At 51.1% G+C, this 12,062-nt stretch overlaps 1 protein-coding gene across 3 annotated transcripts in view; it reads left to right on the top strand.

Moving 5' to 3' along the window:
- CPNE2 (copine 2) overlaps positions 1-12,062 on the top strand; it is a 163,633-nt gene that overhangs the window by 102,066 nt on the left and 49,505 nt on the right. For all 3 annotated transcript variants that reach the window (XM_075009120.1, XM_075009119.1, XM_075009118.1), the window contains exon 8: positions 914-1,012. In XM_075009120.1, coding sequence (XP_074865221.1) covers positions 914-1,012 — 99 coding nt within the window. The remainder of the gene's footprint in view (positions 1-913; positions 1,013-12,062) is intronic.

Raw genomic sequence — 12,062 nt, 5'->3', positions numbered from 1 at the left:
CAGTCTGAAAGCAAAACGTTGGCAATTCTCACGGGCTGGTCGCTGGAGGGGGTTTTGTAACCATTGCATTGAAGCTTGCTTGTAGCGGTTTAGATCATGTGCTGATGGTGGAAGCGCTATTGGATGGCCTACGCTAGCGCTTGCTCTACCCCTGCCTCTGGTAGCAAATCGCGAGAAATAGACCCAACCCCGGTGCTTGATTTGTAACGAAAGAGATGCAAGCGGTCAAGGAATTAGGTGTGGAGGCTCAGGACGTAACTGATGGGGCAAACCCAGAGGTGCCGGTGCCGGGGCTCAGCCCTGGTAAGCCCTGGCACGAATTAAGCACTGATCCCTGTCCCAGAGGAGGGAGCCCCCAAAGTCATTGTCTGGAATCCCGTATCTTTGTGGCCAAGACAGAGGCCAGTTGTACACTAGACCTTAAAGTTGATTGCAAATACCGAGTTCCAGCTACGATAATTGTGTAACTGGAATCGACTTCTCTACAATCAACTTACCTGGCCTTTCTTGCCGAGGGAGGTTGACGGGAGAATTTCTCCCATCAACCTCCCTAACTCCTCGCGATATCGAGGAATACAGGGGTGGACCGTCAACCCTTGATAGTTCGATTTGGCGCGTCCCCACTAGGTGTGTGAAATCAAATTCCAGAAGATCGACCCTGACTGAGTCGATCTTCTGGGTAGTGAAGACATCCCCGGCGTCGTGGCTGATGAGATCCCAAGGGCTATGCTCTGCCCTCATTGGCTGGCAGGTAGGCTGCGTGCCCCAGGAGGTGGTGGCAGTGTCCTGGCGGAGCAAATGGGAGGACACACCCAAAGGATTGAGCAACACACCTAAGTGACTCATCTGACCTCAAGCCAGACCAACACCTGTGCCGTGCCTGAGAATGACCATGTCCCCTCCTCTTCCCCAGGTCATGTGTTATGATTATGACAGTGATGGAGGACACGACTTCATTGGGGAATTTGAAACCTCTGTGGCCAAGATGTGTGAAGCCCAAGATACCTGTCCGGTAAGTGCTGAAACATCTTGGGGTAGGTTTGGGGAGGAGGCGCTCAGGGTGCCCTTGACAAAGGGTTTCGGAAGTGGCCCTTTCCTTGTGTGACTTCGTGCTTTAAAACCATGTGTGCATTTCTCTGAAAATCAGGCCCCTTTAAGGGGTCTGAAGTTGAGCACCCAAAATCCCTAGTTCTTTCCAGTGTTCCTTATAAGCTGAGTGCTTGGGCAACCACACAGGGGAGATTGAAATGCCACCCAACTGATGAGCAGTGTCCGTAGCCAGCAGCGTAAGTGTCTACTGGTGGTGTGTTGGAACAAAGTCTGGACACGGTGTATGAAGCAAACAGGAGGGTTTATTACACACAGCGCTGGTGGAGGGCCGCTTCACCATGAGGACTCGGGGAAGCACGGCCAGACAATAGATTACAATTGATACCAGGTTACAGAGTATCCCCGCCCACAGCTTAGCTCTAGTACAGGTGGTTTCTTCTCCATATTAACCAAAACAGATCTACAATGGCCAGTTTGTGTCGAGATAGGACAGGGAATGGGGCGATGTCTCCACGCTGGTGCCTCTGGGGGGTTATCGAGAAGATTTAAAGCACAAGTCACTACAAGCCATTAACAGCATGCAGCACTGACCATTGGTTTCCACATGCAGGGCCTCTCCTTGGAATGTAGCTGCTGAAACAGCTATTCCTCCCTTCAGACTTCAAGGCCCTTCCTGCCCTTCTCTGGGTATTGTGAGGGAGATAAGGGAGATGGGTCCCAGCGAGGTATTTTCCACTCATGCTAGCTGGGTTTCTATATTATCGGCCTACTCCAGACTTTAAGAATTTGAACAGGTGGTCTTTACCACAAACCACGGCCTGCCTGAGGAATTTGCTACCTACATGGTGTATAGCTGCACATAACAAAATTTATTCCGCACAGGGCTGGAAAAACAGTTTGAGAGACCATCAGTCCTGCTGTCTGTTGGCTCCTCCTTTACTAACATTCTCCTGTCCTTGTTGCTGAACCTGTTGCTGCTCAAAGAGCTCTGTGGTTAACTGAGGTCTCTACCACTTGGGGTTGTGTTTTGTGTCACTCCAGACAGCTGTGGGAACGTGATGCTGATGCTCCCTTTATCATACTGCAGCTGTGGTGCAACACGGTACCACAGTCTCTCCAGCCTGACTGGGATTTTGGGGGCTTCTTTTCAACATGGAATTGTCCTGGGGTTAAAAAATGGGACTAGGTAAAATTTTTGCAAAGTCAGGTATGTTCAAGGTAATAAAGTCATACAGTAGACTCCTGTTTCCTTCAGCGGGCTCTGGGTTGCTATTTGTATTGTGTTTAGCCAAGGTAGGGCCTTATTGTTCTGGGCTGTATCCATACACATGGGATACATCCACATACCCATGCAAGTTTTGAGTGAGTTAAGACACACTGAAGCTATGTCTACACGTGCATGCTACTTCGAAGTTAACTTCGATGTTAGGCGGCGAGACGTTGAAGTCGCTAACCTCATGAGGGGATCGGAATAGCGCCCTACTTCGACGTTCGTAGGGACCGTGAAGACGATCCGCGTCCCGCAACGTCGAAATTGTGGGGTCCTCCATGGCAGCCATCAGCTGGGGGGGTTGAGAGACGCTGTCTCTCCAGCCCATGCGGGGCTCTATGGTCACCGTGTGCAGCAGCCCTTAGCCCAGGGCTTCTGGCTGCTGCTGCTGCAGCGGGGGATTCATGCTGCATGCACAGGGTCTGCAACTCGTTGTCGGCTCTGTGGATCTTGTGGTGTTTAGTGCAAGTGTGTCTGGGAGGGGCCCTTTAAGGGAGCAGCTGGCTGTTGAGTCCGCTGTGTGACCCTGCCTGCAGCTGTTCCTGCCACCCTTATTTCGATGTGTGCTACTGTGGCGTGTAGACGTTCCCTCGCAGCGCCTATTTCGATGTGGTGCTGCGCAACGTCGATGTTGAACATCGACGTTGCCAGCCCTGGAGGACGTGTAGACGTTATTCATCGAAATAGCCTATTTCGATGTCGCCACATCGAAATACGCTACTTCGATGTAGGCTTCACGTGCAGACGTAGCCTGAATGAGTAAACAGCAGGGTTGCCATGGACTGAGCATCAACAAGGGAAAGACCAAGACAAGGAGGATCAACCAGGCCAACACCACCACCATCGCACTGGGAGGGGATGACCTTGCCGATGTGGAGCAGTTCACCAACTTGGGGAGTATTATGGACAGAGACAAACGGACAAGGATATCAGTGGCAGGATAGGGACAGCAATGGCTGCATTCAAGACTCTTGAGTTCACAAGTAATATCAGCGAAGATGAAACTATGGGTCTTCAACACAAATGTGAAGAGTGTGCTCTTGTACGGACATGAGACCTGCTGTAGTAAAAAGTCTCCAAGTCACAGGCTACAGACGTTCACAAACAGATGTCTGAGATACATCCTTCACGTCAAATGACAATACTTGGTCACAAACGAGGAGCTTTGGAACAGAGCAGGAGAAGAACCACTTGACATGCAAATCAAGAGAAGAAGGTGGGGATGGCTGGGCCACACTCTCAAAAAACCATCACCCAGCAGAGCCCAGCAAGCTCTCTCACATGGAACCTACGAGAAAAACACAAATGAGGAAGGCCTTGGACAACGTGGAGAAGGTCTACTGTTACTGAAGGACAACTTGGGGTACTCATGGGGCCAGCTAGAAGTTTTGTCCTGAGACAGAGTGAAGCGGAGGAGACTTGTAGGTGACATATGTTCCACCTGGAGTACAAGAATTTAAGTCAAGTAGCTATAGTGGTAGGAGGCACCCTGACCGTAACCCTGTCAAGAGGCTAGGAATGTAACTGGGTAGCCAGCCACTCGTGGCAGCGTGGCTACGCGTCTCTTGTTCAACCAGTGGCAGCTCGGTTATGTTGACGCCCCCAGTGTCAGCGTGCACACAGTGAGAGACACTGCCCGCCCCAAAGTCTAAATAAACCTGACAGGGTGGGAGAAGGAAAGAATTATCCTCTATGAGAAACAGAGATGGGCGGTGACCTGCCCAAGAAGTCTGTCAGAGCGAGGGAAACCTTTGTCTCCTGAGTCTGGACCCGCTGCGTTAGCTGCAAAGCTATCTTTCCTTTCAGTTACCCTAAGGCTTCCTTGAGTACCGTCCCCCTTCCAGGATCTGTGCAGGCCTTAATTAGTCCCCTTCAGGTGCCTTTGTGAGGTGGGTGAGCGGCATGGTCCCTGCTTTATGGATGGGGAAACTGAGGTACAGGTGTATATTGACTTGTTATAATATAGCTCAGGAGTGGCCAACCAGTTAGGGATGAAGAACCACAGATAGTGTTCAAAGAGCCCTGTTTTGTCTCTGTCTGTCTGTCTAGATTTACAGGAAATCCCAATATTTGTCATTTCAACTTGCGTTAATGCGAGTTAAGTGCTAGTTGAAATCCCTGGCTCCCCCAGCCGGGCGGACAGACAGTCGTAGCAGTGCAGCTTCTCCCAGCGGGGGGAAGCCAGGGAGAAGCTGCGTCTGGCTCCCAGAGTGGCGGGGAGCTGGGAACCAGGCTGCTGTTCCCACTCTGGGAGCCAGGAAAGCTGGTATGTTTCCTTGCTCCTGCAAGCCCGGGGGAGCTGGGAACTAGGCCACAGCCTGGTTCCTGGCTCCCCCCAACTTTGCGTGAAGTTTGAGTTACGCGAGGGTGCACAGGAGGGCTAGAGCCTCGCATAACTCGGGGGTCCACTGTAATAGAGAGAGAAATGTATAATACAGGGCTCAATGCACCTCCCTGCCAGAGCCAGGCACGCCCAGCCTCTCTCTTCTAACCCAGTTCCCCTCCCCTCCCGCAGAGCCAATCACACCCCCCGGCCCCTGCTCTAACTCGATGCTGGCGGCACACTGGAGCTGCTTGCTGCCGCACACCTCTCCCCCCCAAGCGCTGGGCGCGTGCGCAGAGAGGCGGGCGGCGCTCCCAGCAGGAGCTGCATTTCATCTCTCCAAGAGCCGCCTGGGGTTGGCCGCCCCTAGTATAGCTTAAAATGCCCCTTGCACTGGCAATGGCAGCCGCTGAATCAAGTCAGAGGCTGTAACTCACGTACATCCCAACCCCCAGCCAGAGTCCTCCTCCTTGGTTGGGAGACCTGACCACAAGCCGACTCGCCTGTTGCACTGCGTGCTCTTGGGTTAGGTTCTCATTGGGAGGGTCAGATTTTTCTCCCCCTTCAAACTGGTGGGGAATACCCGGAGAGGACAGGAAAGAATCGGTATGTGAGCCGCTCCCTTGCATCTGCTTGGAATCCCACACTGCGGTTTGCTGTGCGAAATGCATGTTTCAAGGAGCAAGTATCAGACAGGTGGCCGGGTTAGTCTGTATCTGTGAGAACAACAAGATCGTGCATCTGCTGAAGTGGGTCTTTGCCCACCAAAGCTTATGCTCCAAAATAGCGGTTCGTCTATAAGGTGCCACAGGACTTCCAAAATAGCGGTTCGTCTATAAGGTGCCACAGGACTTCTTGCCGTTCTTCTGTTTCAAGGAGGACGGCCCATCCCATGACTGCGGTGCTGCAAGACGAAGAGAGAGCATCTCAAGCAGACATTTGTTTGGGCTCTGCTACCTGAGGGCACTTTCAGAGGCAGCCGCCGAAGAAGGGCCACGCCTGTGCAAAGCAGTCTGGTCATCCAAAGCCTCTGGCCGACTGCCCTTGTGGCTGGAGTGCAAGCACCGTGCTCACAGTGTCCCAGCCTGGGCAGACACAAACCCCAGCTCTGTTCAAGTGATTGCATTAAAATAAGCAGGGTGGCCTGGGCTCACGTCCCGCTTACAGCTCAGCCCGTTCCCCAGGGTGTATATTCGGGCAGCTGGGGCCAGGTCTACAGTAGACCTTAAAGATGATTGTTGATACGCAATTCCAGGTACGGCAATTGTGTAGCTGGAATCAACTTCTCTACAATCAACTTCTCTGGCCGCCCTCACTGAGGGAGGTCAACAGGCGAAACGCTCCCATTTACCTCCTTTATTCCTTGCGAGAATGAGGAGTAGAGGGGTGGACTGTCAAACCCTGATAGTTCGATTTTGCGCCTCCCTGCTAGGCGCCCCGAAAGATCAACCCAGACCAGGTCCATCTGCCTATGGAGGTGGTGGAATCTCCACCACTGGAGATATTTAAGAGCAGGTTAGACAGGCACCTATCAGGGATGGTCTAGAGAGTGCTTGGTCCTGCCCCAAGGGCAGGGGGCTGGACTCGATGACCTCTCAAGGCCACTTCCAGTTCTATGATTCCAGGATCTCCCAGGTAGTGAAGACATACCCAAGCCCACACTGCTATTTCTAGGTGCTCCTGTGTGCTCAGTCTAAGTACACTTCCCCTGCTGCTGTGCAGACCCATTTTGGTGCGTAAGGGATCCAGTTGGTTCTCACCACCTCCTGAATGCTACGGAGTCTTCTGCAGCCAAATGTCCAGGCCTGGCCTCGCCCCCATCTCCTGGCCACATTCTCTCTGCAAACCATGGCAGCTGTGAAAGTTTATTTCTCGTTAAAAGAACTGGAAACTGTTTAGCTGTTCATTTCCTGTCCTGGGATTTTTTTTCCAGTGAATGTACTGGTACATGACCTACGTTACGACACAGGATTCCTGACATACTTGGCCAAATATACTTATCCTTGTAAAAGCTGTGAGAGCTACAGTCTTGGGGCAGCTCAATTATGATCCCATTTGCAAACAAGCAGAGGTCTGATTTACTGGCTGTCTGGAATGGTGCCTGTTGATAACATGGATCCTCTCTGACCTAGTCACTCTTCTTTCCTCTCTCTCTCTCTCTCTCTCTCTCTCTCTCTCTCTCTCCTGTTCCTCAGTCCTTCTTTCAGAGCCACTGCCCATGCTGACATCTTCAGACAGCTGCCGTAATCTGTGCCATTTGACTTGCCCCTGGTAGTTGGCTCCATGTTGCCATTTGTAGAGATGACGTGATACTGCAGAGAGGAAGGATATTCTTGTGGTTAAAGTGGGGTGTCAGGGGATCTGGCTTGGATTCTTCTCTCTGCAAAAGCTTGGGCCACTTATTTAACTTCTCTGGGCTTCCAAACCTCATCTGTACAGTGAGGATAGTAATGCTGCCATCCTGTAGATTGTGGGCATTTAGGTTCAGGCATGTCTTTTTCTTACACCACCTTGGAGAATAACATCCTGATCTTGGGGAGAGCCTGTAAGTGCCACACAATAACTGTTCAAGAAGATAAAAAGCAGTCAAGTAGCACTTTAAAGACTAGTAAAATAGTTTATTAGGTGAGCTTTCGTGGGACAGACCCACTTCTTCAGACCTTAGCCAGACCAGAACAGCTCCCCCCGTCACTTGTTTGGCAACATTATCCAGATTCAGTCCCACTAGATCAGGGGTCAGCAACTCCCGGCACAGGTGCCAAGAGCGGCATGCGATCCAGTTTTCATTGACGCGTGAAGTGGGAGCTCATCCCGGCCCCTCCTTCCCCATGCAGCTGGGAGCTTGCCCAAAGCCAGGCTGCCTGTGGATTAACAAAAGACCAGCTAATGCTACTAGCCACTCCCTAAGCGGTCAAGCTCTGCCTCCATTTATTTATTAATGAAGCTGTTGTAAGTAGGACTATTCGTGACTTTAAAAAGTATCACCAGCAGTCGGACCATACATGGAGGTTAAAGGGTCAAATTTCATCCCTCCTCCTCGGAAAGGTGGCTGACCCCTGCACTACATCTTGGCTCCCCTTAACATACCTGTAATGGCAAAAGCCAAGGTCAAGGGGCTGGGTTTATACTGGAAATACATTAATAGAGCTGTGATTTTAAGCACACACAGGAGTCACCGTGGGATAGGTTTTCACAGGCTCAGTACCTGCAGTTGGTATCCATCTGTTTCAAAAGATAGCACTGTGGTCAGAGCCTTGTTTTCCGAACCTGACCTGGCTGAACTTTTTTTCAGAATTGGGTAGCTGGTTTAGGTGCCCGAATGGGAGCTGAGTCTTCCTTGAACATCTGCTGCCAGCGTGACCCTTTAGTGGAGAGGTGTACCTAACTCACAAAAAAAAAAGGTCAGATAAAAACAGCCTGGCTCAGCAGGTGGTGATGTAGGCTGGGGTACACAAGGGGAGGGGAATTGGGCCATCTGTAGGGAGGGTGAAATTTCTTAAGTTGGGTGGGGCGCAGTGCGATCGGTAACTGGTCTCAGGCTCTTCCATCTCATGAAAAATGTAGAAGTAGGTTGCTGTTTTGATGTCTGTGTATTCACATTTATATACCCATCAATAAAGATTTCGCATTCCACGTACTTGTTTTCTGATGTGTTCCGAAAGGGGGTTTTTATACACGCGCGAACCCAAAATTTCCCATGGTTTCCATTACATTAGGCAGGTTATGGGGGAAAAGGGCCTGCGAATTGCAGGGAGGAAAAGTGGGATGCAATGTAAAATGTTTCCTCACCCTGATGTAGGCAATTCAGCTACTACAGTGTATCTAGCCCAACTAGATTTCGGTCAGATGTAGGGCAGCCCCCCATAATTTGTCCTGGAATGTATCCAGTTATAGAATCCTAGGGCTGGAAGGGACTTCTGGGGGTCATCTAGTCCAGCCCCCTGCCTTCAAGGCGGCTCAACCCCAACTAATAGTGCAGGGGTGGCCAACCCCCGGCTCTCGAGCCGCAGGTGGCTCTTGGAGCAATTAAATGTGGCTCCCGCCCAGAGCCACGTGCTGGGAGTGACGTCTGCCGCTCTTCCCACGTGCCCCAGTGCCTGGTGGGAGAAGTGTGGGGTGGCGGTGGCAGCAGCAGGGTCTCTGGCATCCAGTTTGAGCAGGGCGGGGCCAGGGGTGCTTGGCTCTGGGGAAGGGGAGGGGGATTGGATTAGAGCAGGGGGGCTGGAGGTGCCCTGGCTCTGGTGGAGGGGGAGGGCACAGAACCACGTATTATAGATAAAGAGATATTATATCTAGATAGATGAATAAAAATAAATATATAAGATGTGGCTCTTTGCACTCTGTCCGTGGCTCATAGTGCCTAAATGGTTAGCCGCCCCTGCCATAGTGGTTAGAGCTACGTTTTTGGTTTTAGGAAACTTTGGCTCTACTGCCAGAGGTAAATCACTGAAGCAGTCTAGGCTTCCCGTTCCCCCTCTGTAAGGTGGGGGTGATCCATGCACGTGCTAGTTTGAAACGGACAAACGTTGCCGGCGGGGCCCTCCTGCGACGGTGGGTATTGCTGGGGCATGGACCGAGGATTGGGTTAATACTTCAACTAAACCACAGTGGCCTAGCACAGAAATCAGAGCGGGGACTTAGATTTACTTTTGTCGCTCGGACGTGCTGACTTCCCTCCTTATTTTGCGCACGGCTCCAACCTCAGCGAGAATAAACCTCTCCCTTCTGCTCTGTTCGCTGCCCTGTGGGGTCTCCTTCCTTTGCAAGCTCCTCCAGCAGGAACTGAGTTATTTGTGTTCCATTCAGGCTGCTTTACCTGGAGTAAAACATTGTGTATTTCAGGGGTTTATGGGAACTGGCAGATTCCAACCTGTCACTGAACCAACAAGGAAGCCCCAGGGAGGTGACTTGCAGCGTGGTGCCTTTTCACGTATAAGCACATCTGTGTGCTACTTAAATACAAAACCAAGCAGTGAGGAACAGGGCACAAAAGGCCCTATAAAAGATAGCAGAGATGAGCAGCCAGCGACCCGACACAGAGGAAGGAAATGAATGCGTCAGTCTGTAGAGCCAAGCTCTAAACAATGAGGGACTTCCCTCCGCCCAGGTGCTTTCACAGAACTTCGGAGAAAGGGGTTGAGGCCGCCTCTCGGCTGCATCTGAGGCTCTGGTTAGCCGAGGTGGGAGGGTTTACCCCCGCTTCGTTCCCAATGCAGACAGGTGGCCACCTCTGACCCTTGGTTTGATTCTGTGACTGATTCTGTGCTAACTCCAGCCAGGGCATTGGCGGGGCCACTGGAGGAAGGGAGCGGCAGGCGGTCGATGGTGGCTAACCAGGATAGTGCGCTGTGCAGCACCCAGGAGCTGTGTGTGCCCATGGGCCACAAAACTTTCCTACCATGTGCCTGCCTGGAGGTGCAAAGCCATTCTGGGAGCTCCTGGGTCTGTGGTGGCTCTTTTGGGGTTTGACTTACCTCAGTCCCTGGGAAAATAATGGAGGGGATCCTCAAGGAATCCATGTTGGAGCACTTGGAAGAGGGGAAAGTGATCAAAAGTAGCTAACGTGGATTCACCAGGGGCAAGTCCTGCCTGACCAATCTGATTAGCTTCTATGACGAGGTAACAGGATCTGTGGACGTGGGGAACTCAGTGGATGTGATATACCTTGACTTCAGCAAGGCTTTTGATACGGTCTCCCACAACATTCTTGTCCATAAGTTAAGGAAATATGGATTGGATCCTTGGACTATACGATGGATAGAAAGCTGGCTTGATGGTCGGGCCCAACGGGTAGTGGTCAATGGCTCAATATCTGGATGGCGGTCTGTTTCAAGCAGAGTGCCGTAAGGCTCGGTTCTGGGGCCAGTGTTATTCAACATCTTTATTAATGACCTGGATGAGGGACTGGATTGCACCCTCAGCAAGTTTGCGGATGACACAAAACTAGGGGGAGAGGTAGCTACGTTGGAGGGTAGAGAGAGAATCTAGAGGGACCTGGATAAATTGGAGGACTGGGCCAAAAGAAATCTGATGCAGCTCAATAAGGAGACGTGTAGAGTCCTGCACCTGGGGCGGAAGAATCCCAAACATTGTTGCAGGCTGGGGACCGACTGGCTTAGCAGCAGTACGATGGAAAGGGACCTAGGGGTTATGGTGGATGAAAGGCTGGATATGAGTAAACAGTGTGCCCTTGTAGCCAAGAAAGCTACCAGCGTACTGGGGTGCATTAGGAGGAGCATTTTGAGCAGATCTAGAGAAGTAGTTATTCCTCTTTATTCGGCACTGGTGAGGCCACATCTTGAATATTGTGTCCAGTTTTGGGGCCCCCAGTATAAAAAGGATGCAGATTTCCTGGAGCAGGTTCAGCGGAGGGCAACAAAAATGATTAAGGGTCTGGAGCACAAGACCTATGAGGAGAGGCTGAGGGATTTGGGCTTGTTTAATTTACAGAAGAGAAGACTTAGGGGTGATTTAAAAACAGCCTTCAACTTCCTGAAAGGGAGCTCTAAAAAGGAGGGTGAGAAACTGTTCTCAGTGGTGTCAGAAGGCACAACAAGGAGTAATGGTCAGAAGTTGAAGAGGGAAAGGTGTAGGTTAGATATTAGGAAAAACTATTTCACCAGGAGGGTGGTGAAGCACTGGAATGCGTTGCCTAGAGAGGTGGTGGATTCTCTATCCCTTGAGCTCTTTAAGTCCCGGCTGGACAAGGTCCTGGCTGGGATGACTTAGTGGGGGTTGATCCTGTTTGAAGCAGGGGGTGGGACTAGATGACCACCTGAGGTCCCTTCGAGCCCTGTGATTCTGTGTGACTTCACACAGGCTGGCGGTGTGGCCACTGAGCCTTCCACATGCTGGAACGCTGACCAGACCTGACCCCGGACACTGAAAATTCTGCAGTGGAAGGGGAGATCGGCTCCTGGGTTTTATTTTCTTTCCCATATTGTTTTAGCTTGTCCCTTATTTCACAACATAACCTGCAGCGCCCAGCACTCAGCCTAATGAACAGAATTTGAGTACGTAGTAGGAGTGTTAGGTAGGAGTAGGGAGATAGTATTACCCCTGTGAATGCATATGGGAGCCCATTACTGGAATACTGCATCCATGTGACCACACTTCCCAGAAGAAACTTTGGCAGTGAGGAAAAATGGTTCATCAAAGAACTACAAGACTGATTCATGGTGTGGGAAACATGTCTCACAATGCAAGACTTACAGGGCTCAATCTGTGCAATTTTATCCAAGAAAAGGTTCAGAAATGACCCAATCACTGCCTACACGTACCTGCCTGAGGAAGAGATTTTGGTTTGTAGGCTGCTATTTGGTGGACAAAAAACCATAATGAGATTTAGGGGTAGAAGACCGAGGCGATGGAAATTCGCATGAGAAATAAGTTGTCTATTTGTTTTAAGTGAGGGTGGCC

This window comes from Carettochelys insculpta, chromosome 14, assembly GCF_033958435.1.
Source record: "Carettochelys insculpta isolate YL-2023 chromosome 14, ASM3395843v1, whole genome shotgun sequence".
Classification (NCBI taxonomy): domain Eukaryota; kingdom Metazoa; phylum Chordata; order Testudines; family Carettochelyidae; genus Carettochelys; species Carettochelys insculpta.
Note: the sequence above shows the minus strand (reverse complement) of the source record. Positions and strands in the feature narration are given on the sequence as shown.